At 46.7% G+C, this 24,430-nt stretch overlaps 1 protein-coding gene across 6 annotated transcripts in view; it reads right to left on the bottom strand.

Moving 5' to 3' along the window:
* Nucleotides 1-1,826: 1,826 nt before the first annotated feature.
* The window catches only part of PDE7A (phosphodiesterase 7A), a 94,533-nt gene continuing 71,929 nt past the window's right edge, over nucleotides 1,827-24,430 (bottom strand). For 4 of the 6 annotated variants that reach the window (XM_054708752.1, XM_028158802.2, XM_008150378.3 and 1 more), the window contains 7 exons: nucleotides 22,367-22,467; nucleotides 19,015-19,146; nucleotides 14,271-14,362; nucleotides 11,605-11,749; nucleotides 10,981-11,077; nucleotides 10,265-10,345; nucleotides 4,599-6,370 (listed from right to left, as the gene is read on the bottom strand). In XM_054708752.1, coding sequence (XP_054564727.1) covers nucleotides 6,192-6,370; nucleotides 10,265-10,345; nucleotides 10,981-11,077; nucleotides 11,605-11,749; nucleotides 14,271-14,362; nucleotides 19,015-19,146; nucleotides 22,367-22,467 — 827 coding nt within the window. In that variant the 3' untranslated portion in view covers nucleotides 4,599-6,191. Of the gene's footprint in view, nucleotides 3,352-4,598; nucleotides 6,371-10,264; nucleotides 10,346-10,980; nucleotides 11,078-11,604; nucleotides 11,750-14,270; nucleotides 14,363-19,014; nucleotides 19,147-22,366; nucleotides 22,468-24,430 lie in introns of those variants that run through there. The other 2 variants (XR_008554652.1, XR_008554651.1) reach the window with 2 other exon arrangements.

The following is a 24,430-nucleotide window of genomic DNA, read 5'->3' on the forward strand; positions in this document are numbered from 1 at the left end:
GACTAGGAACTTTAAACATTCCTTTAAGGGCACTTCCTTCGAAAAGTCTGATATATAAATTTCAGCTAAAATAAAGAATATTTATTGGGATATCATGCAACCTCCTGATTCTTTATAGGATATGGCTCAATAATAAACACTTAGCCCGCCCAGTGTGGCTCAGTGGTTGAGCACTGACCTATGAACCAGGAGGTCAGGGTTTGATTCCAGGTCAGGGCACATGCCTGGGTTGTGGGCCCAATCCTCAGTAGGGGCTGTGCAGGAGGCAGCTCATCAATAATTCTCATCATCGATGTTTCCCTCTCCCTTCCTCTCTGAAATCAATAAACATATATTAAAAAAACAACAATAAACTTAAAATTTATGCTGAAGAATCTCAGCTAGCCGTAGCCGGGTGGCTAGGTTGGTTGGAATGTTGTCCTGTGCACCAAAGGTTGTGGGTTCAATTCCCAGTCAGGGCACATACCTAGATTGAAGGCTCAATCCCCAGTTGGGGCTACAGGTAACCAATTGGTGTTTCTCTTTTTAAAAAATCAATAAAACACACCCTCATGCTCAGATAAAGATTTTTTAAAAATCATATAGTGCCCTAGCCAGTTCGGCTCAGTAGCTAAAGTGTCGGCCTGCGGACTGAAGGGTCCTGGGTTTGATTCGGGTCAGAGGCACGTACGTTCCTTAGTTGCAGGCTCCACCCTGGCCCAGGCGCTTGCAGGAGGCAACCAATGGATGTGTTTCTCTCATGGATATTTGTCTTTCCCTCTCTCTTCCACTCTAAATATTAATGGGAAAAGATCCTCGGGTGAGGATTAAGAAAATACAGCCAGCACCACAGTGGAGAAGACCCACCTGTAACCCAACAAAGGTTTCTCTGCTCCAGACACGAGCACACCCACGAGACCCACATCTCCGTTTACAGGGGAGGCGAGACGGGGGAAGGACAGGGACAGTGCCTGTAGGCTTGGTTCCCCTGCCTCAGCCCCAGCCAACGTAGAGGTGGAGGAGTTGGGGTCCAGCCCCCAGGGAAGATAAGAGGCAGAAGCAGCATTGGTGCCCGAAAACCTGGCCCCCTCCCTTGATCGTGGCGGAGCCCAGTAGCAGCAGCAGAGGTGCATCCACGGCTTCTGACCATAGGGAACCAGATTAACAGCGCCATGGGTCAACCCCCCACACCATGTCCTCCACAGGGGTGGTGCCCTGAGACCCAGGTGACCCAGACACAGCAGGGACACCCCATCACCACCACCACCACCACCACCACTGCAGGGGTGCAAGGAGCACAGGTAAAAGAGAAAGCTGTCCTACAAACAGCCATCTACTGAAACGAAAGACCTCTTAAGTATCATCCTGAAATAAGAAAGGTGCTCCCTACTTCAGATGCACCACACATTAATCACATGAACAACCAGGTCACACAAAGAAAACGACAATTCTTCAGCAATCAAACTCGAAGTCATGGAAGACTGTGATGTAAATGCCAGAGGATTCAAAATCGCAGTCATGAAAAAACCAAGGAGAGCCAAGAAAACTCGGAAAGGCAGTTCAAGGAACTCAGGAATACAATTAGTGAACACAAGTACTTTACCAAAGTGATTGAGACAATAAAGAACCAAATTCTGGAGCTGAAGAATTCAATAAGTGAGATGGAGAATGATTAGAAAGCATTGGAAACAAAGATAATATGGAAGAAAATTAATGAACTAAACCATTCATTCTAAACACTCTGATACCTTGCATTCATTTGTAGAATATGGAGACCTGCCATACTGAATAACAAACACTTCACACACCAGTTTGTCACCAAAAACACTTTGATAACAGAGACCATGTTCTGGAACTTTTAGTGCCTTTATTACACCCAGCGCAGTGCTGTGCACACAACAGGAGCTTGGGTATTGCTTACCACATACTTCAGCATAAACAGACCAGTTTCAGTATAATTTCTCTTAATGACAGCTAAAAAGGAAACATAATTAAACCACCAAGTCATTTACTCAACAACCTCTTATTGATTGCCCAATTTACGCTAGCCCTATGCTGAGCACCAGACAAGATGGAGAACTTGTCTCCCGCCCCCTGCCCCAGACACGCACCAGTCAGCTCACCCCCGTCATTCCACCGTGGACCTCTGGGGCCTTCCAGAAGACGGGTTGTCTGCAGATCCACAGCAAGCAAGGAGTGGCTCAGACTCAATCTTGCACATATTTGTACAAACTTAGGCTTCCAATGTCTGCTGATCCAATGGTGTTTAATATGCACATTTATTTAAAAACATTACTGAATGCGCAGTAGCTATCAGTCATTATATATTTTCCCAAGCAAGGAGGTACTGATTAGGAGGGGATTTAAACAAAATATACATTTAAAAAAGTGCACATGAAAACATTGTAAATCTCTGATGTAAAAGTTTTAAGAAAAGTGAAAGCTTTAGGAGACAAAGCATTTTGGAAAAAGAGACTGTTACAGGAATCTTCAAAGAATTATTAGCACCTCTAAATCTGTATGTTAGGTACAGATATATTTCCCAGGTTTGCAAAGGACATAAAATAGTTATTTTATACAGAGAATCATTATGAACCATCACATTTACAGAGTATAAATACTGACAGGAACCAGATATTTTCTCATTCAGCTAAGGCTTGCCAAAATTTTCTCTCCAAGGACTTTACCCCCAAGCATAGCAGATGCCCCCCACAACTGAAGAATTGGGCCTGGAACCCCAATGGGCTGCTACATTATGCTCAACAATTCTTTGAAGTCTCCTGTTTTATCTTTAAAATTTTGCATTCCGTTCCATAATATAATTATTTCAAATGTGATCTTCTAAGTTACTGAACTGTTTTCTCAAATTTTTCTAGAAAATTAATGTTCAAGGAACATAGGTCATATTTCAAAAAGCAGTATAGACAGTGATTCCCACATATACGTAACGTAACAAAAAAACCAGTTTATTATATGTGTTGGGCAGGAAATGAGAGCAACACTGAGAAGTCTCCCCCTGAGAGTGGAAATAAGACAATCCTTTGAACATCAGTAAGAAACATAGTGGATCAGAGCAAAAGCCATCAATCAGACACAGGCAGATTTTGCCCAGGCCAGTTCAAAGGAGACAAGGCTGAAGGTACTGACATATCTACTGCAAGTGCCAATCAGAAGCTGATGTGGAGAAGCAGCGAATGGCAGGGAACCTCTAGCATCGTCCACAGGAAGAGGGAACCCTGTTCCATAAACACGGCATCAGCAGGTATGGCCCCATAGGGAGACGGATGCATGAGGCAACTTGCTTGCCTTGCTCAGAATCCATGCTCACCAAGTAACCGGCTGATCACAATCTGGCTTCCCAAGAAGATCTGCCTAAAGGGAGAGAATGATTGACAGTTATATATCCCATTGTAAATTTAAATATTAACACTCTTTAAACACATCAGTTACTGTGAGCTTTGTTCATGTGAGTTTGCTATGAGATAGTTCCCCTCTCCATGTGCTGACACACCAGGTCTATGAAGCTTTAAAGATCTTGGATGCAGCCCTATCCGGTTTGGCCCAATGGATAGAGCATCGGCCTGCGAACAGAAGGGTCCTGGGTTCGATTCTGGTCAAGGGCACATACCCGGATTGCAGGTTCGATCCCCAGTTGGGGGCGTGCAGGAGGCAGCTGATCAGTGATTCTCTCTCATCATTAATTTTTCTCTCTCTCTCTCCCTCCCTTCCTTTCTGAAATAAAAAAATAAAACAACAAACAAACAAACTTGGATGCATCCAATTTACCAAGGTGATGCCACCTCATGACTGGCCAGTTGACTTTTCTCAGGAACATCCAGCTTTGCCACCATCAGACTTCTGTGCCCACACTGTCCCATACGGTAGCCACTACCCCACATGGATATTGGGCATTTGAAATGTGGCTAGTATGAACTAAAATACACTGTAAGTGTAAAATACCACATTTCAAAGACTGTACCAAAGAAAATAATTTAAACAATTCAATTGCTTTTTATAATTACATATTGAAATAATTACATATATATCATATTGGAATAAATGGTATTTTTTCTTTTTTAGATGTGGCTACTAGTAAATTGAAAATCACTAATGTGGCTCACATGGTATTTCTATTAGGTGTCACTCTTCTATGCCAATAATGACAATGGGATTTTAGAGTCAGCACTGCCTCCCTTCGACGGAACTGGACTTGGGAAGATAAAGAAGAGGCCCAGTGGTACCTTTCTTACGTTGATATCAATCAAGTAGAATTAAGTGGCCGTTCCTTATTACTTTAAAAAGGCCAATACAGGTAGTACTGTAGTACTTGCAAGAGGTGCTGAGTCTTATGCAATTTCCAACTGTGGGAACAAAAGGCTGTGTGGGGTCAAGAGGTCTGGGCTCAAAAGCTGGCCTCTGAGCAGATGTGGTAACCAGGGCCTCAGCCTGCTCAGTGGTGAGGTGCAGATCACCCCAGAGGATTGTGCCTGCACCCAGCTCTGCCTGAATAAACATCTGATGTGTGAACGCTACCAAGAAGCTACATCTTTGATTTCCTAGAAACTTAGCATTATGATTTCCAAAGGACTGATTATAAGGTAAATATCAAAGATAAAATGTGAAAAGGTAGCTTTTTATTTATCAAAAGTTAACAGCAACAGGCACATATTAAAATGAGTATGGCAAAGCCTTTTACAAATGGCTTCACACTCAAGCTTTCTCCCAAGAAAATGGCTGTTGCAACAAACTGTAAACATAATTGATAAACAGTCTTTTACAGTAACAAGGGAAATACAATTGAACTAAAAGAAAGCACTGGTTTTTCTTAAAACTAGATTACAGTTGTGCTTACTATACATAAAACAATTTAAAACAAATTACAAAAGTGGAATGTTTTAAGTTTAAAATTAGTCCTTAGATTTTTGTCCTAGAAAACATCTGTTCACATCAAAAGGCCCATCAAAGGGTCACGTTTCATCAAAAAGGGGGGAGGGGGGAGACAAGAAAACAATGCACTTTTTCCAAATCACAACAAGAAGTTTGGTCACTTAGCTTTGTGCATAGTTTAAGGCAACTGGAGCAATCTGTTACAGCTCCCTCCCCCCGCCCCCAGGTGTGGCTGCTCATCATGTCACATTCTAAAATAAATAAAAGCGTCCACGTCCAATCCTTTCCCACAAGGATAAATAGAACACATGCACAGTCACACATGCACAACATGCACACAGACACACATCCGCCCATCCACACACAACATACCTCTCACTGCAGCGAAAGGGGCTTTAGTACCCTTGCTCTGAAGGACACACTTCCCCATCCCACTTTATTTCAGATTGGCAATACCCTGAGCTGATTATGGTGTTTTACACATTCCACCTTTTCTTGCATGTGCAGGTCAAGTGTACAGTAGTGAAAACAACATGCAATGTCTTCACTGCAGAATCATAATACAGCTAGGACACGGGTGCTCTTCCCCGCCCGCCCCAAATTAAAACTAAGCGTTAAAAAAAGTGCACTGCCGAAGAGCACTGGAGGGGAAGCTTGGCGCACGCTATGAGAGTGCACGGTTTTCAGTGCACAAATAAAACCAGAGCAAATGGGAGGCTTTGGTGGCATCCAAAGGAGAAGAAAGGCAAACCAGGGGGAAGGAGCTGCAGTTTGAAGTTTGATCTTTAAAATTCTTAGTGGTTCCTTAACAATTATGCTCCAAGGCAAATGTAGAACCAGTATTTCAGAGTGGATTGTAAACATCGAGTCTGGCCAGAGGCAGCAGAGCTGGGCACTTCACATTTCCGTCTCTCAGAGAACTTAGTGGGAGGTACAGACACACAAGGTTGCATGAGACTGGTTGAATTCCAAGAGATTTCTGCTGAAAGATTCAGTTCAAGTTTCATGTTCGCAGAGTAAATGCTTTGAGAAACACCTGGCACTCTGCAAAACTTCCTTTGCTTCTCCTTTCGGATTCACTCCTGCTGGGCTTTGCAGATTCAAGGTTTCCCATGAGAGCCATATCCATATTGCTGTGTGTTCAGGTCTCATCATTAAAAAGTGGGTTCAAGTGACCGACAGAGGAGATCCTGGCATCATCCACCCGGAAACCTTGCAGTCGAGAGTCAGTTCCCTCACCTCCAGCCCCACGTCACGTTCTGACCTCCAGGAGGCAGCCTGTCCACTGGTTCTGGGTAATGATAACCGGTTTCCTGAGGTAATAACTATGAGTTCAACTCCTCGAATGCAGCTTCGGGGTCCTCACTGCCGGGCTGTTCTCTCTGCAGTCCCTTCCAACTGGCTTTGTTCAGCCCCACGTGGCCGAGCATCGTCTGGGACAGCCTGGTATTGGAAAACCTGGCCCATTCTGTGAATAAAGGCTCCACTAGGTATGTCATAAAACCTTAAGAAAACAAGAGAAAAAGGTATCAACGCATGTTCTGAAACTTTATTTTTTTTAAATATATTTTTATTGATTTCAGAGAGGAAGGGAAGGAGAGATAGGAACATCAATGATGAGAGAGGATCACTGATCAGCTGCCTCCTGCACGTCCCATAATGGGGACGGAGCCCGCCAACCTGGGCATGTGCCCTGACTGGGAATCGAACTGTGACCTCCTGGTTCATAGGTCGATGCTCAATCACTGAGTTACGCTGGCTGGGCTGAAACTTTATCTTTAAAACGTCTCTACAGTGTTTACTGTCAAGTTCTATTCCAATGTTACCTAAACCTTATTTTTCAAAAGGTTCTGTATGTATAAATTTACAAGTCTTTTCTGAAGAATCTATTTCTTAAGCAATTTAAAGGTGAACTGACAAACATATCAAATCTTTCTGATGACTCCTCTCAGCTGCACAACCACGTCCTGTTATTGAAGCAAACACCGAGGCCATGCTGACGGAGGACGGGCGAAGCACCACACAGGGACGTTCCCAGGAGGCAGCTGGAGGCCAAGAGGGGGCTACGCCAGGACTGTGGGGACGAGGCTTGAACTGCAGGGGAGCTGGGGTGACCCCTCTTTACACCCTCAGGGATGGTAATCTTCACACCTAGTCATGGTTAAAATAAGCCATTTTATTTATTTTTATTTTTTTAATCCTCACTCGAGGATCTTTTCCCATTGATTTTTTAGAGAGAGTGGAAGAGAGAGGGAAAAACAGAGAAACATCGATGTGAGAGAAACACATCGACTGGTTGCCTCCTGCATGCACCCCGACCAGGGCCTGTGCTGGGGAGGAGCCTGAAACCAAGGTATGTGTCCTTGACCAGAATCGAACCTGGGACCCTTCAGTCTCCAGGCTGATGCTCTAGCCACTGAGCCAAACCGGCTAGGGCTATAAGCCATTTTATTTAACTTAGAATTCACATAAGCCCAAACTTCTGACAAAAATTATGAGTCTAAAAAGAACAGAGGAGATTAAAGCAATTATTAAAGTGGACATCAAAAGTGTACCAGGGTCCTACTTTATAAATAACTCCTATTCTGATCTCCTTAATTCATAGTCAGAAAAGGAAAGGGAGTGATTTCAGGACTGTCTGCATCTTTAAACAACACTCCAGTGTACTTTATATCTGATTTAATGCTACAGAGTATCTTACGGGGTGTGTGTGTGTGTGTGTGTGTGTGTGTGTGTGTGTGGAAGCTTCCCAGAAAATGCCTCATCAATGAAATAATATATGTTAGGAGAAACAAATAACATTATCTTCCTAAATTTGATCTGTTAAGGACAGGGAAAATGTACATCCACATTCTATCGCTGCTTATGGAAGCCAGCTTTTAAATTTTCTTCTTCTCTAAAACTTTGTCTTTGCAGCAAAAGACCATGTTGACCAGAGACAACACAGGTGCCATTCAGCCAACAAATCTCACTACGATTAAAGCAGGCAGCACCCACTACTTTTAATTTAAAGTCAGATGTGGTCTGATGGTTGGCTTTTCTTAAGTGTACAAATGATGGAATCTGAAAAAGCAGTTAGGATCAGAAATAAGGCTTTCTTCCATTTCTTCTGTTTCCCCTACACACAAGCTGAACCTACTATGTGCCGGCACTGTGTTGGGTGGCCGGGGCAGAGCAGTGAATAAGGCCACAAGATCTGCCCTCAAGGAGCTGCGTTCTGGTGAGAAGGAGACAAACACAGAAGATGCCCCCACAGCACCGAACGGCAGCTTTGGGCGCCGTCCTCACACCAGGGCGGGCAGGGCCAGCCACCCAGCGCCGTCTCTTCCAGGGGCCAAGCTCAGGCACGAGCAGCTGGAGTTTTGCACCAAACGCAGAGCCTCGTGCTCACGGGCTTCCCGTGACTCCTCTTGTTTGATTCTCCCAATGTTCCTTCCAAATGGTTGGGAGCTTTAGGATCCTGCCTCTAACATCAAACACATTAACTATCACTATGGCTCTGTGTTAGCCTGAACTTCGTTAGGTCTTAAGTAGCTGATAAAGGTGAACATGCTGGGGCCATGGGCACAGCCATGCAGCACCTGCTCGGAGGGCAGGACGCCGCCAGCTGCTCAGCCACCTGTGAGTCCGCTGCCCTGCACTAGCCATGCGCTCGAGCATCCGCAGATCCTCCGGACGCCTGGCCAAATGCCTTGCTCTTACCAGTACGTGACTGACTGGTCAATGACAGCAGTATTCCTATCACAGAAGGAAATGCTATTAATGAAACATGACTTCTATGTACTGACTGTGCTGGCTCCCAGTGGTCACTGCTTAGCACAGAATCTGTTCTAACAGTCACATGACTTACCCTAGAAATAGAATCTTCCTAAGCGCCCTTTACCTGGGGGTTGACATCAGAAAGCCCAACCCATGTTAACTGTATAAACTGGGCAAACAAACCATCTGAACAAGAGAACACCAGCATCGCCTGTCCCCTATGGCGGTTGTGAGGAGTCAGGAGATGTGAACTATGACGATCATTTACCTATCCCTGCCCCTCTGATAATCCATTCCAGAACTTTCCAACACTAACAAGACCTAAGGAACAGTTTAAGGCATCTGGCTTCTTTTCCCTTTTAAATATTGCAACTTTTAGAAACCTCATTTGCAAGTTCTCCCATTAAGCTAGGAGTCCTTGGCTCAGGCAAAGCCATTTAAAGTAGCTAGAGTGAGCTGACGACCCATTCACCTGGCCTCCGTTCCTCTGCCGACATGCCACCTGTTCTTCCCCATTTGAAGACAAGTCTCCTTGAGAGCCGGAGCAGATCTACATCCTGTCTTACCCTCTGAAAACCTCAGCTTTCCTGGCTGAGCCGCGTTCCTGCCCCACTTCTACAGGTCTGTGCCACCCCCTTCCCGCCGACTCCTCCCCACCATCCCTCCGCAGGCAGGTCAGTACGACCCTCTGCCATTTCATAGGAATTACAGTTCTGAATCTGAGCCGACAGCAGTCTTCTTTTCAGAGTCTTAGCCACAGTATTTGCTATCTTCTGACTGTCTAGAAGCTTTACCTTTCTAAAATCCGTGTACACATTTCACTACGTTCAGTCTAATTCTCAAAGGCCCTATTGCATAGCAGCGACCAAAATTAGTCATTCCTCGAACCCTTGCCGAGTTAGCCGACACGCCCGGCCCACGCCCGTCTGTCCTGCCACCACTGCCCAGCGTCCACCACAGGAGTCTCCTCCGCTTCTTCCTGCAGGTACGGTCCCTCACACATGGCTCTCCGTGCCCTCGGCCCCCGCAGTGCTGGCTCAGGAGCAGGTCACAAAGGCCAGGAGGGCCCTGAGGCCGGGAGAGGACGCGGCCTGCCCGGCAGAGAGGAAGTGGCTTCTGGAGGACAGGACGAGGAAAAGGAGCCCGTGAGCTGAAGGCGCAGCGGGGACTTGGGGCCACTGGAGGGTCCTCGGCTGCTCGGCTGCTCTCAGTAAACGAGGGGAAGTTATTGGGGTGAAGACTGAAGGGACAAATCGAGGCAGGATTTGAAGAGGCCGGTGCAGAGGCGGAGGAATTACTACACCGAGCGGCAGTGATAAGAAGAGCAAGCAGTGCAAACTGCTCAATTCCATTCAGCTCAGTGGTCACCTGTTCACGTCCCAGAATTATGCACAAAGCGCATTTCCACTTTAGAACACACAAAAAAAGGAGCTGTTACATGTTCTGTAAAAACTATGCTTTTTACAACCTGTGGTCAAATGAGAGTAATTATAAGAGCAAAATAAGACAAGAGTAAAATTTTAGATTGCTTAAATGAGCATAATTGTAATATTCTGTATTTCAAACGTCTATCTCTTTTTCTTGACAAAGTTCCAATCAGTGGCATTTTTCTAACTGGCCCATATCCATGTATAGTTACCAATCTGGATGTTGGCAATAGACTCAGTCTGACGATCACAAAACGGACTCACACCCAAATGATACTTCTTCTCTATGTCTCCTAGAAATGAACAAAAGAGACGGAACTATTAATGTGGAGCACACCTACTGTACGTCACCAAAGTCTACACCTTACCTGTCAGGTCCTCAAAAACAGGCAGCACATTTACTCCCGAGAGGAAGCCTCCCGGTGGCTCTTCTCGTCGTTGGCACAGAGCAAAGCCTACCTCAGACGGAGGAGGCGGGAGACGTTTACCAGGGGTTTTACCCCAACACTGTAGTCCTGCCAGCATTTTTATTTAAACCTTAGATTTCTAAAAGGAAGGTGCATGAAATGAAGATCCTTGGTTCCCGGGTTTAAAGCACAAAAATGTCTTATGTGTTCATATGCCCACGCCCTCCCCACAGGACAGGAGGGGAAGGTCAACAAAGTCTTTCCATTCAGCAAAATTTCCAACCTCACCGATGCCGATTCATAAATGCATGCACACACATCCGACGATTTGAAGAGAGCTGCTAATTTTTAAAACGTGCTCAGTCTGTACATTATTGGATATATGTGCATCTACTGTAAACTGTCACTAAAAATATCAAGTATCTACCACTGGCCTCCTATAAATGTCCGAGTTATTTTATTCATATAATGCTAAGAAAATGAGCTGAAGAGATTAATTAGCGTTCAGTACTGTAACTTGCCTTGATGGAAGAATTCCTCTGTTACTTTTTCACTCCACTGCTTGCTTAATTCCCAGGTCCGACATGGGTTACAAATATCAGCACATTTCAAAGCCATCTAGCAAGCAAAACAGTAACATCATTTTAAGAAAAAAGTAAAATTCCAAATGTAGTAAGTATAAATCTACTCTAATAGTGGCAAAATAACAACTTAAAAAAAGGAGAAAATACTGCAACAGGAAATTCACCTTTTATGTTACTTTTATGACCCTATTAGGTCTACCAACCATTTCTCCAGAAATGCTGCAAGACTGCAAACCTAATGCACAGCCCAGCACAAGGCCTGGGTTAACCAGAAAGTGACCAATACATCACCCAATTCCCTGTCCATTTTCTCTTAAACTTTAATAAGTGAGAACTTATTAAAATAAAATGCTCTTGCAAAAACCGTTTTTGTTAGGAATCCCGAGTGCGAACAATGCAAATCGACGGTGCTCTCGGGGGAGTGGGCTCTCCCTCCTGGAAGGAAACCCACAGCTTTCTCTCACGACTCAGCCACTCTGCACACGGCCCTCGAATATTTCATTCTCAGTCTAATAGTCACATGATTTACCTAGAAACAGAATCTTCCCAAGCCCCATTTACCTGTAAAACCAAATGCCTGTGTCTGGCATCTTCCAGGCATAAGTCGCCTCTATCCAAATGGGACCTAAACAACGACAGATACTCGTTTTGGCGACTGATGTCTGTGGCTAGTATCAAAGCACCTATCTGAGTCTCCATTTGTTTCCTGAAATTAGAAAAATATAAAAAGAAAATACAAGACTTTCAATTAAATAGTTACTTATTAATTTTTCTTAATATTCAGAAAGCTTTATAGAGCCCTGATATATTTTAATTGCCACTCAAACTTTTAACCTATCACAAAAAAATGAATTTTAAATAATGCATAAAAAAACTACAAAAATAATCAAAACTAAAACCAAGAGTTTGTAGAAAATATTAATATGCAAACTTCCTCAAAAGAGTGCCTTTTATTTTTCCAGCCAAGGTGGAATTATTTGCCTATAAAAACAGTAAGACTGGTATATTTTCTGTGAAAATTCTTTGCTGGGATGTGCTGAGGGTAAACAACTCTGGGTTTCTTTTCTGGTGCCTGAGATCTGGAAGGCAGAAGGAAGTTTCAAAAAGTGGGAAAAGAGTCCATTCAACAACCAACTCCTATAGACATTTTGACTAAAATGCCTGATTAAATCCTGATGAAATCCCACCAAAAGGTTTGAGAAAGTTTAGATCCAATTATATGTATAGTTCAACAGTTGTATACAGCTGTATATGTATACCCAAGAGTCAATCATCTAAATAACTACCCAAATTTTCTGGAAGGTAAAAGGTAACATGTTAATATAAATTAAAAATATATGATATTTTAGCCCTGGCAGGTGTGGATCAGTGGTTAGAGCACTGGCCCGAGTACTGGAGGGTCCCAGGTTTGATTCTCCGATCAAGGGCTCATTGGGTTGCAGGTTCAGTCCCTGGCCCCGGTTGGGGCGCACATGGGAGGCAACCAATCGACGTGCCTTTCTCACATCGATGTCTGTCTGTCTCTCCCCTCCCTTTCACTGTCTAAAAATTAATGGAAAAAAAAATCTTCCATGAGGATTAACAACAACAACAAAACAAACGAACAAAATCCATATTAATAAAAACCGTCTCAAATCAAATAACAAGATAAATAAACTTAAAAAAAAAAAAAAAAGTCCTGCCTTTTGCCTGGCTGGGTGGCTCAGTTGGTTGGAGTGGCATCTTGTAAACCAAAAGGTTATGGGTCCGTCCCCAGTTGGGGCATGTGCCGGAGCAACCTATCAATGTTTCACATAGATGCTTCTCTCTCTCTCTCTCTCTCTCTCTCTCTCTCTCTCTCTCTCTCTCTCTCTCTCTCTCTCTCTCTCTCTTTCTCTCTCCCCCCTGCCCCACACACTCTCTCTTGACACCTATCTCCCTCTCCCTCCCTCTAAATTCAATAAACATATCCTTGGGTGAGGATTAAAATAAAATAAAAACCTGCCTTTTGTTTCAATGGGCCATAGCAAACATTATCTTTGTATAATGATCAGAGCTGTCAATAGATTAAAAGGCTCACAATATTGAAATACAGAAAAAACAACAACATCCAAAGAATGATGTTGTGTAGAGTTCCTTAGTTTCAGTTTTTACTTGTATTAAATCTGAGAATTTAACAGGGGGTTCATTATCAAATGCAAAACACGATAAAAAGGTATAACAAAGCAAACATTTTAATCTACCTTAGTCAAGGAAAAGATACTTTCTATATACAAACACTGTATGGTTTGAGCAATTTTATATCTGTACTCAGCAAGAAACAATTTTACTTACCAGAAGTACTGTCATAACTCCAAATGGTATTCATGAATAAAGAGTTTAAAAAAATAAAAAATAAAGTCCAGCTTTTTTCTTATGGTCATTACACAAAACATGCAAGTTTTTAAATCATGAAAGGGAGAAAGGCAAGAACTGTGATAGTAACTTAAATTTTAATGCCCGACATAGTTTCAGGCCTCACCTTCTTGCTGGAATTAGGTGGTTTACACAACCACTGACAAGGCTTTCCTACGGCACCTGCTCTGTGAGGCAGTCACCGCTGAACCCTGGCCCATGGACAATGACACGAGTTTGTCAGCACCCCCGTCATGTTGGGCTCATTCACATTAATGCTCTTTATTAGGCTTTCAAGTGCCTGCTTAACATTAAGTGATCTATTCTAAAAAATTAGTATTTTCTGTTCTTTCCATTCATTATTTTATCCTGTACCTCCAGAAGTGACCTATAGCTGCAGGATTTTTACTTCTCCTCAGTTTTGAAGCTTTATTTTTAATAAATCTATTTATTATACAGAATGTTTACTTTCTATTTATTTCTAGAACTTAAGGTTTAGCACAAAATGAAAATATGTCATACGATTTATATAAATAAGCAGTAAACTGTGATTGAGCCATTGTGCATTTGGAGTGAGTTTTATATAGTACTCAAATCCATGGGATGATCTTTCATAATAATTCACTAAAAAATACTATTAACTGTACTGTAGAATAGGTTTGAATTACTAAAATTTTTATAGAAATTTATAAAAGAAAATAATTTACCCCTTAAATTTAATACCTTCCCCCACAAAACCTGAAAATTATGGAAAACTTGAACATAATAATGTAATTTTAAAACCTTATAAAATTGTTTTGCCAGGTTAATTTTCATCATTCACAGCAAATTAAATTTGTCTGAATCCAGCCTACCTGCTCTCTAACGGCATATGCGAGAATAAACCGGATTCTCTCAATAATCCCACTGCAGATCTCCAGTGGTGATTTTCCAGGACTGAGGTATTCTACAGGAGAAAAAAAAAAAAGCATATCTGAGTTATTTAATGGTAATAAATCTCTTTCTGAACATAAAGAATTATTTGGGAGTAATATTAATCTGGTTAAAATCCTAACATTTGTTAACCACTTTCACTTCTTTAAAACATGAAACATGAAGGAACCAAGATGGCGCCATAGGTTAAACACCTAACCTGCAGCCGGGCACAACAATTTCAAAAATACAACTAGAGGTCAGAACGGACATCGTCCAGAACCACAGGAAAGTTGGTGGACTGAAATGCCCACAGCTGGGGGGAAGGAGAAGGCCACGGGGACAGTCGGGGAAGCCGTAAAAGCCTAAGGTATGGAGAAACGGGCGGAGACACGAGCACACGAGCCTGCGGGGAGGATGGAACCGGAGAGGAAGGGGCGGCTGATGACCTGGCCGGCGTTCACTGGCAGGAAGGAGATAAAGGCTCCGGAGTGCGCTGAGCGCCGGCTCCGATTGCACTGAACCCCATTCCGGGCGAAACCCTGGGAAACTCACTCACTTTCGCAACTCCGCCGCCCCCGCAGGCCACCCGGCCCGGGACGCTGGGGACGCCGCCGCAGCGGCGGCGCCCGGAGCCCGGCGGCCTCCCAGCACCCGTCCCCTGCCGCGCAGCCCCCGCGCGCCTGGTGCCGCGGGCCGCGCGCCCCGCACACCGGACGGAGGCCCGGGCGCCCTCTCCGTGCACCTCCCGACGGCGCTAGACTTCAGTAGAGTTGACTGAATTCAAGGGATTAAGAAGTACAAATTGGGGGGACGCCGCGGCGGCGACGCCCGGAATGCGGCGATGGCGGTGCCTGGAGCTCGGCGGCCGCCCAGCGCCCATCCCCGCCGCGCAGGCCCTCGCGCGCCTGGTTCCGCGGGGACGCGCGCACCGCGCACCGGACGGAGGCCCGGGCGCCCTTTCCCTGCACCTCCCGGCGGCGCTAGACTTCAGTAGAGTTGACTGAAATGAAGGGATTAAGAAGTACAAATTGGGAAGTTTGAAAAAGATGGCGGCGGAGGTTAAAGGCTGTTCTGTTGCCTCGCACCCAGCGAAATCGGAGGGGATGAGGTGTGGAGGCGCGTGGGTCTGGCTGGTGGCGGGGGAAAGGGGCTTTTGTTCCAAACCTAGGGGAGATTAGCTCTCCATCACCCTGAAATCCATCTTCTGGCGAACCGCGGGAGACCCAGATGACTGCGGGGAGAGGCGGGACTCTTGCGGAGGTGCGCCCAGCAATCAGTGTTTGCTGCGCTGGAGTGCGGAACGAGGGGACTTAGATACGTGGAAGGCAGAAGGACCAGACTCACAGCCATCGCGGCTCACCGCACCATGGCCTGTTGGCGCCCTGAGACCCCGCCCTGCCCTGGGACCCGCCCCGCACGTTTTGAAGACCTGCCCCGCAAGTCTTGCAGGCACACCTGCGCCCCAAGCAACGGCTTATGCATGTGGGTGGCCTGCCCTCTGGCAGCGGACCAGATGAACTGCTGTTCTAGTCGGACTGCTCCAGGGCCACTCAGACAGGAGGAAGAAACTACAGTTTTTGCTGTAATCCTTGCTGAGTGCCTAAGGCAGTAGCTGATCTACACCCCATTGGAGACCCAGAAACGAGGGCATCTAGTGGTCTGTGGGAGATGACACCAGATTTCAACCACGTGCATAAGGGACACATTCAACAGGAATATTCAGTGAGCGCCAAAGCTTTGCTGCACCAAGACTCGGCCCATAAACGTGTCTCCTGCACAGCAACTCTTCCTTTATAGACAAAGAGAGCCCCCCCAGTGACACCAACAACAATCAAGACTTAACTATACAAAGGAGGACCAAGATGGAGGCATAGGGCGGAAGCCTGATTGTTGCCTACCACAACAACTTTGAGACTACGACAAGAGAGCAGAGCAGACACCATCCAAGACCACCATAGGGCTGGCTGAGTAGATGCTCTACAACTAGAATAAAAGAGGGGTATGTGGGATGATGCTGATGCCGGTGACCCAAAGACCACACTTTAAGAACTACGGCTCAGGCGACACAAAAGAACTATGGCTCAGGCGATACAACAGCGGCCTGGAACGTGCTCGGCACAGTTCCCCCGGCGGTCTCCGGCTGAGGGGACGGCTCCACTGGCAGCCAAGCACGGACAGACGAGCCCCTATGAGACATGGGGTGGGAGACTCCGCGCTTGCTGACCTCCGAGTCCGTCAAGAATCTCAACGCCCCGGAAGCGGCCAGGTGCGCATGCTCGGCGACCGGCCACCGATGCAGACCCAAGGGCCGACACAGCGACGCCAGACCGGCCCACCGCCATGCACCGGGCGCACCGGAGCTTCGCCGAGCCGCCGCCCGACGAGTTCTGCAGCAGCCATACTGGAGCTCTGGAAGGATGGCCAGGGGAATTGCTGAGGGGGGATTGACCGGCAGGAATTGGGATCGGGAAGATAGGGCCCCGCTGAGACCCGGGTGCGGGCGGGGTTGCGCGCCTCTGGGCTAGGGTGTGGTCACACGCCTCTGGGTATAAGTGAGGCCTCACGTCCCTGGGTCTAGATGAGGCCACATGCCCCTGGGTCCAGGTGAGGCCGGACTCCGGGTCCGGGTGAGGCCATGTGCCCCTGGACCCGGATGACGCTGGATCCCGTGCCTGGGCGAGGCCAAGCGCCCCTGGGTCTGGGAGAGCCCACACACCCCTGGGTCCAGGCGAGACCATGTGTCCCTGGATCCGGGTGAGACCTCGTGCACCTAGGCCTGGGTGAGGTCACGTGCCCCGGGGTCTGAGAGGCCAAGCGTCCCTGGGTCCGGGTGAGACCATGTGTCCCTGGATCCGGGTGAGGCCGCGTGCACCTAGGCCCGGTGAGCCCAAGTGGCCCTGGGTCTGGAAGAGGCCAAGCGTCCCTGGGTCCGGGTGAGACCATGTGTCCCTGGATCCGGGTGAGGCCTCGTGCACCTAGGCCCGGGTGAGGCCACGTGCCCCTGGGTCTGGGAGAGGCCAAGCGTCCCTGGGTCCGGGTGAGACCATGCGTCCCTGGATCCGGGTGAGGCCTCGTGCACCTAGGCCCGGGTGAGGCCACGTGCCCCTGGGTCTGGGAGAGGCCAAGCGTCCCTGGGTCCAGGTGAGACCATGTGTCCCTGGATCCGGGTGAGGCCGCGTGCACCTAGGCCCGGTGAGCCCAAGTGGCCCTGGGTCTGGAAGAGGCCAAGCGTCCCTGGGTCCGGGTGAGACCATGTGTCCCTGGATCCGGGTGAGGCCTCGTGCACCTAGGCCCGGGTGAGGCCACGTGCCCCTGGGTCTGGGAGAGGCCAAGCGTCCCTGGGTCCGGGTGCGATCATGTGTCCCTGGATCCGGATGAGGCCTCGTGCACCTAGGCCCGGGTGAGGCCACGTGACCCTGGGTCTGGGAGAGGCTAAGCGTCCCTGGGTCCGGGTGAGACCATGTGTCCCTGGATCCGGGTGAGGCCTCGTGCACCTAGGCCCGGGTGAGCCCAAGTGGCCCTGGGTCTGGGAGAGGCCAAACGTTCCTGGGTCTGGGTGAGACCATGTGTCCCTGGATCCGGGTGAGGCCTCGTGCACCTAGGCCCGGGTGAGGCCACGTGCCCCTGGGTCTGGGAGAGGCCAAGCGTCCCTGGGTCCGGGTGAGACCATGCGTCCCTGGATCCGGATGAGGCCTCGTGCACCTAGGCCCGGGTGAGCCCAAGTGGCCCTGGGTCTGGGAGAGGCCAAGCGTCCCTGGGTCCGGGAGAGACCATGTGTCCCTGGATCCAGGTGAGGCCTTGTGCAACTAAGCCTGGGTGAGGCCACGTGCCCCTGGGTCTGGGAGAGGCCAAGCGTCCCTGGGTACGGGTGAAGCCAGATCCTGGGTCCGGGTGAGGCCATGCGCCCCTGGATTTATCCGGGTGAGGCTGGGTCCCAGGCCCGGGTGAGACCACGCGCCCCTTGGGTATGGGTGAGGCCACGTGCCCCTTAATCTGGGTGACGCCGTGCCCCTGGGTTCGGCCAAGACCAAACCAGAGGGAGTCGGACCTCCATTACCACCATTTGTCCACCATCTAGAGCTGAGGGGTCAGTGCTGACATGTACACATAAGGAACTACTGGACATTGAAATTGGGTCTCAAAAGAACTGTTGGCCCAGGGGGAAGCTCGCTACAGATTGATTCATTTGCCTGTCAGCATAACTATTATTGCTCGTCTCACATTCAGTTCTTATTAGTATATATCTAGTGACATATGATCTCGCTCATCTAGGGGAAATGATGAACAACATAGACTGAGGAACAAGAACAGAACCAGAAGCAAGGAGGCATCGATCGGACTATCGGGCCTCAGAGGGAGGATAGGGGAGGGTAGGGGGAGGGTGGGGGGAGGGGGAGAGTTCAACCAAAGGACCTGTATGCATGCATATAAGCCTATCCAACGGTTAAGTTCAACAGGGGATTGGGGCATGCGTGGGGAGAGGGGTGGGATGGGAATGGGGGGATGAGGACAAATATGTGACACCTTAATCAATAAAGAAATTAAAAAAAAATAAAATAAAAGGCTAATTTAATTAAAATTAAAAAAAGAAAATAAAAAAAAAAGAAAAAGAAACAAAAATAAAACATGAAACATTTTTAGGAATGCAAGAATATTAAATGTTGATGATAAAACTGCACTAACCTTGTATAAAGTTGCCAAGTAATGGTTCGTTTTAATAAGGAAAGGTTGATTAACACCTGGATGATCCAGATCATGCGTGGCAGCTGCAATTAAGCTCAGCAAGACATCCCAAGGAGTTACGGAGTTGGCAAGCTGAAGTTGACAAAAGAAGATTAATCACAGTCATATTTGAAATCAACTCTGTCCCACTGCGATGGGTTTAAATGAGCCCCAAATGGCAGGTGCCAGTGTCCTCCCGTCCTGGTCTTCAGACTGTTCGCTAAGGCCGCTGGCGCCTGCTGGAATGGCCCCCCGACACTGAGAGAAGGCAGATTGGACAGCCCCTGCCCGGGACCTTACTGAGCTCGTCCTTCCACAGCTTCATTTTAAACAAGCTTAATCACAATGGCAAAGTACAAGCCATCTCAAAAAAGATTCTATTTGAAAAAAGAATAGTTCTGAAGCAATAAACACATTTTTGTATATTTTTATTACCACAGCCATTACAGCAAACAGAAAAGACCTATGAGGTTAAACATTTTTTATTATAAGAACACTTAACATGAGATCTACCTTCTTAACAGATTTTTATCAACACACTAGAGGCCCCATGCACCAAATTCGTGCAAGAGGAGGCCTTCCTCCACCAGCTGCCGGCACCGGCTTCCCTCTGGCACTGGGGACCCGGGCTTCTCTCGCAGCCCTGGCTTCGTCTGGAAGGTTGGCCGGAAGGACATCCGGTCTAATTAGCATATCATGCTTTTATTATTATAGACTGTTTGTGGAGAAGCACAGGACTTGGTTGGAATGTTTGTAAGGAGGATTCTCCGAAAGGTCGGGGCTTCTGAGGGGCCCCTGACTTTTCCAAACAAGTTCGATCCCCCGGGTGTTTTGCTAGAACCTCCGTCTGGTCTTTTAGAACCGACCTTGTAGAAGCACAGACTTTCTCAAGGATGCTGACCTTGCTGACTGTATCTAAGGTTAATTTTAGTTCCAGCTGGTATGCCAATGAAAGCCAGAGGAGGCAGGCGAACAGGCCTACTTGGTGGCCACAGCCAAGCAGTACCTTAGCCCTCTCTCACAGAAACGTGTGTGAATCATTCACCCATCGTTCAGGGTCTGCCGGTCAGCCCTGGCAAAGTGGTGCCCCGTGTGAGGCTGACCAGCAAGTGTTTACTGGATCTCAATTAAGAATCTAAAAAGCGAGGTTATTTCTGAGGCCCCACTGTCTAAGGAGGCTATGTCCTCGTCCAGTCGGAACTCAAGCCTCTCCCGCGGACGGCACACTCAGGACAGCGGACACAATGTGCGCACATCAGGAAAGGCAATCTTGTAAGCTAACAATTACACTGCTGCGCCCAATCGTCATTATTAATCTTACTCGACACAATAAAATAATCACAGGAAAAAGTTTACCTGACTGAAAATTTCAGTGATAAAAAACAACCACCTTGCTCCATGTATCGCCTGCTTTTCATGAATCCCTTCTCATTACTGGGCCACTGCTCCTCATCTCAGGCCCAACTCCCCTGACCACCCCACCTCCCCTCTTCTCTGCCTGCAGCCCCTCCCGGCAATGGCTGATTTGTGTTCGTACAGCACTTCACATGCCCGGCCAAGATAACACTCAGCAGGACATGCTTTTACTTAGGTAACATTAGGTCAATGCTCTCTAAACTTGTATGACCGTGTGCCCTGGCAGTAAAACATTGTGATCATACACCACCAACACTGGTACACTTACTCATAGATTATGACACTGAACTAACATATATTACACATGATAAAGATGAAAATGGAAAAACTTTGAGATAAATTTTGATTCCAATTTTAGTATTTTCTTTCTATGCCAGAATGAATCTTTTTCCATCCCTTGTGTCAAGTTCATCTCAGTCTGAAAAAGAAAACTAAAACTCAACATTTAAGGGTTTGAATCCCCTGGAAAACTGTAAGCTTATTATTTATTTTTGTACTGCTTATAATTGGTATGTGGAGAAGTTCAAAGAATGGGGAGGAGTTGTTGAAGAAAATTACTTCCTCTTCAGGATTTGTGACAGCTTTTAAAAAATACAGATTTTTTTGCCAAAACCGGTTTGGCTCAGTGGATAGAGCGTCAGCCTGCAGACAGAAGGGTCCCAGGTTCAATTCCGGTCAAGGGCATATATATACCTTGGTTGTGGGCACATCCCCAGTAGGGGGTGTGCAAGAGGCAGCTGACCAATGTTTCTCTCTCATTGATGTTTCTAGCTCTCTATCCCTCTCCCTTCCTCTCTATAAAAAAATCAATAAAATATATTTTAAAATAAAATAAAATAAAAAAATAAAAAATACAGATTTTTAAAGCATGGCTCACTAATCAAGAGGAATGAAGGCACACTCTCCGAGCACCCTGCACACAGACCAACCTCCCCTCCCAACCCAGAACGTGTGGGCACGGCCGAGGCTATCTTACCAACAAATAATTAAGCAATGTGCAAATATTATATTCTTATAGTAACTAAAACAGAGGGGAAGTGGCAGAAGAATCGATATGTACTATCCTGGGAGAATCCAATAATCCAGAATTAAACAAGAAAAATTCATGTATGATTACACATGACATCAAACAATCTCAGGTAGATTAAAGAGTGAATCATTAACATGAGAAACATGAAAAGACAAAAACTTTAAAAGTTCTGTGAGGGAAAGTAAACTCTAAGTTTGATTTCTCTCCTATATGTTGGACTCTTACCCACCTGTCTATCAGACACCCATTTGGATATCGCACAAATACATTTGTCTCCAGATTCAAACCGGAAGTCACCATCTCTACCCGCCACGCCCCCAAACACGCTCCTTCTCCTGCATTCTCTCACAAGGCCTCCAGCTTCCACCTGCCTGCCCAAGCAGCCTTCATCGCTCCTCTCCCTGCGCTGCTTCCCAAACGCACTGGGACACCAGGTCCCATTCGTTCTCATTCTAAGTGACCCTACCACCCCACCCCTGCCCCTCCCCAGGAGTGTTTGCCCCGCCCCCTGAGGAGCACTGAAGCAGCTCCTGAGCCGCGAGGCGTCCCTCTTTTTTGTCGGTTTGTATTCACACAGCAGCCAGCTCCCTACTCCCTCACTGAGCCGGACTGGCCGATGTCCGGACAGCCCCGGGGATGGGGATCTGGCCCTCGCTGGGCCTCCTCCAGCTGCTCTCTCAGCAACCCCCCAAATTCTCCAGTAGCTGCACTTACAAATACAGCCGTTTTTTGGAAACTTGATCCCGCTAGATCTCATTCTTGTGAAGGAAACTTCTGATTCTGAGCCAAATCACTAGCTTAGGGAAAAGTATTTGAGATAAGAAACATTCTTAGGATTTTCACCTGCTGTCAATGTCAGCATCTCACCTTGGGTTCTCGTAGGTAACAGTGCATGGCCTGAGTGACGTCGGCAGCGTGGACAGCGTTGTGGTACGGGTTCTGGCTGTGGTAATCTTCTTGAATCATAACTGCAACAAAGGAAAAAGCCCCCCAACCCCCCATTTAATTGTAAATGGGAGGCATGGACAAGTAAAAAACTGCGATAATCACAGGTCCCCACTGACACTTTCCAGGTGGCCATCAGTTAACTGTTCAGGTTCAGAGAGAGATGATAATCACCCATACTCACATGGATAACTAAAGAATCAATACCATTTTGACTCATAACTTGTTTGAAACTTTTAAAAAATATGTTTTCATTGATTTTGAGAGAGAGAAAGGGAGAGGAGGGAGAGATAGAAACATCAATGATGAGAGACAATCATCCATCAACCGGCTGCCTCCTGCACACTGCCTACTGGGAATCGAGCCCGCAACCCGGTCATGTGCCCCGACCTGGAATCAAACTGGTGACCTCTTAGTTCATGGGCTAATGCTCAACCACTGAGCCACACTGGCCAGGCTTGTTAGAAACTTAAATGAGAAAGTATTCATGTCAAAATTATAAAATATTTTCTCTTTTAAAATGTGAATGAGAGACCAAAAGAATCAGTTTAGTAAAAACAGTACCATTCAACAAATCTTGTGCCAGATACTGTTCCAAGTGGTACTAGAAACTCATCAGTGAACAAAAATCTTAATGACTGAAACTGTAAACACTGGGGTCTAGAAAGTGATCCTGTGGGGGCTCCATCACGCAGTGGGTTTGGGTCTGGAATTTGTTTTCCAGTTTGTAGGGATGGACCTGCTGCTAATCCTTTCTTTCTCCTTCTGTGTCTGCTATGCTATAACGAAAAGGTGGACCAGGATTAGCGGAGAGCTATCCGTGGCGCCAGCAAACCTGCACAAGGGTGGGGGTGGGGGTGGGGGCCAATAGCAAGACATGCTAAAACCTAGCGGTCTCTGAGGAACACGCCAGCCCCGAGGTGGCGATTGCAATCCGTCCGTGAACAGGAAAAAGACTTGGAATTCTGTATGTACTTTGATCCCGTTGTTTAAAATAGCCTTTTAAATACTCTTGTAACATCTATTTTTGTATGTGTTTTATAATTTATATAATACACCAGTACAGTATCACAGGCATACAATTTATAAATAAATGTGCATTAAAAGTTTCTCAAGCCCTGGTTGGTATGGGCCAGTGGACAGAGCATCAGCCTGCAGACTGAAGGATCCCGGGTTCGATTCCGGTCAAGGTCACACGCCCGTGTTTCCAGCTCAATCCCCAGTAGAGGGCATGCAGGAGGCAGCTCATCAATGATTCTCTCTCATCATTGATGTTTTTTTCTCTCTCTCCCTCTCCCTCCCTCTCTGAAATTAATAAAAATGTATTTTTAAAAGTTTCTCAAAAAAAAAAAAAGTTTCTCAAAAATGCTAGGTAATAAATTTATCTTAGTTTGGTACTTAGAGGAAAGAAAACATTGTCTTCTTCCTTTAAAAAAAAAAAGAATCCTCATGCTATGCTACCAATTTGTTCCTAACATGTTTCTTTATTTGGTGAAAAGCTTCAACTTTCCCCTTAGCAGAGCAGTCTTAGGTAATCGCCACCCTGCAGGTTTAAACATATTCCAAATAATCTTTCAAGTTTACTGTCAAAATAAGAGACCTAAGTGCAATGTACCCCATCTTTTAAAGTTTTACCCTTCAAACACTTAGAAATGTGGCATCTTCGTCAGGAGACCATGGCCGATGTAGACCTGACTGCAAAGTAGTCCCAATTCTTCCCCAGGCCACGACCCTGGGCTCCGAGGCTCCACAGCTCCCACCCCCAGGTGCCGACCATTTCCACCTTCCCTGACCCGGCCGCCAGCACAGAACCCAGGGCTCCAGGGGTCTGGGTCACCAGCTCTCTCTTGGGAACTGGACACCACTCTTTGAACAAACTCAGCTTATCCTATCCTAATATAACAAAACCCTAAGATGCAAATTGACTGAATGGCAGAACGACCAGTCACTCTGATGCGCACTGACCACCAGGGGGCAGATGCTCAA

This window comes from Eptesicus fuscus, chromosome 19 (genome assembly GCF_027574615.1).
Source record: "Eptesicus fuscus isolate TK198812 chromosome 19, DD_ASM_mEF_20220401, whole genome shotgun sequence".
NCBI classification, from domain to species: Eukaryota; Metazoa; Chordata; class Mammalia; order Chiroptera; family Vespertilionidae; genus Eptesicus; species Eptesicus fuscus.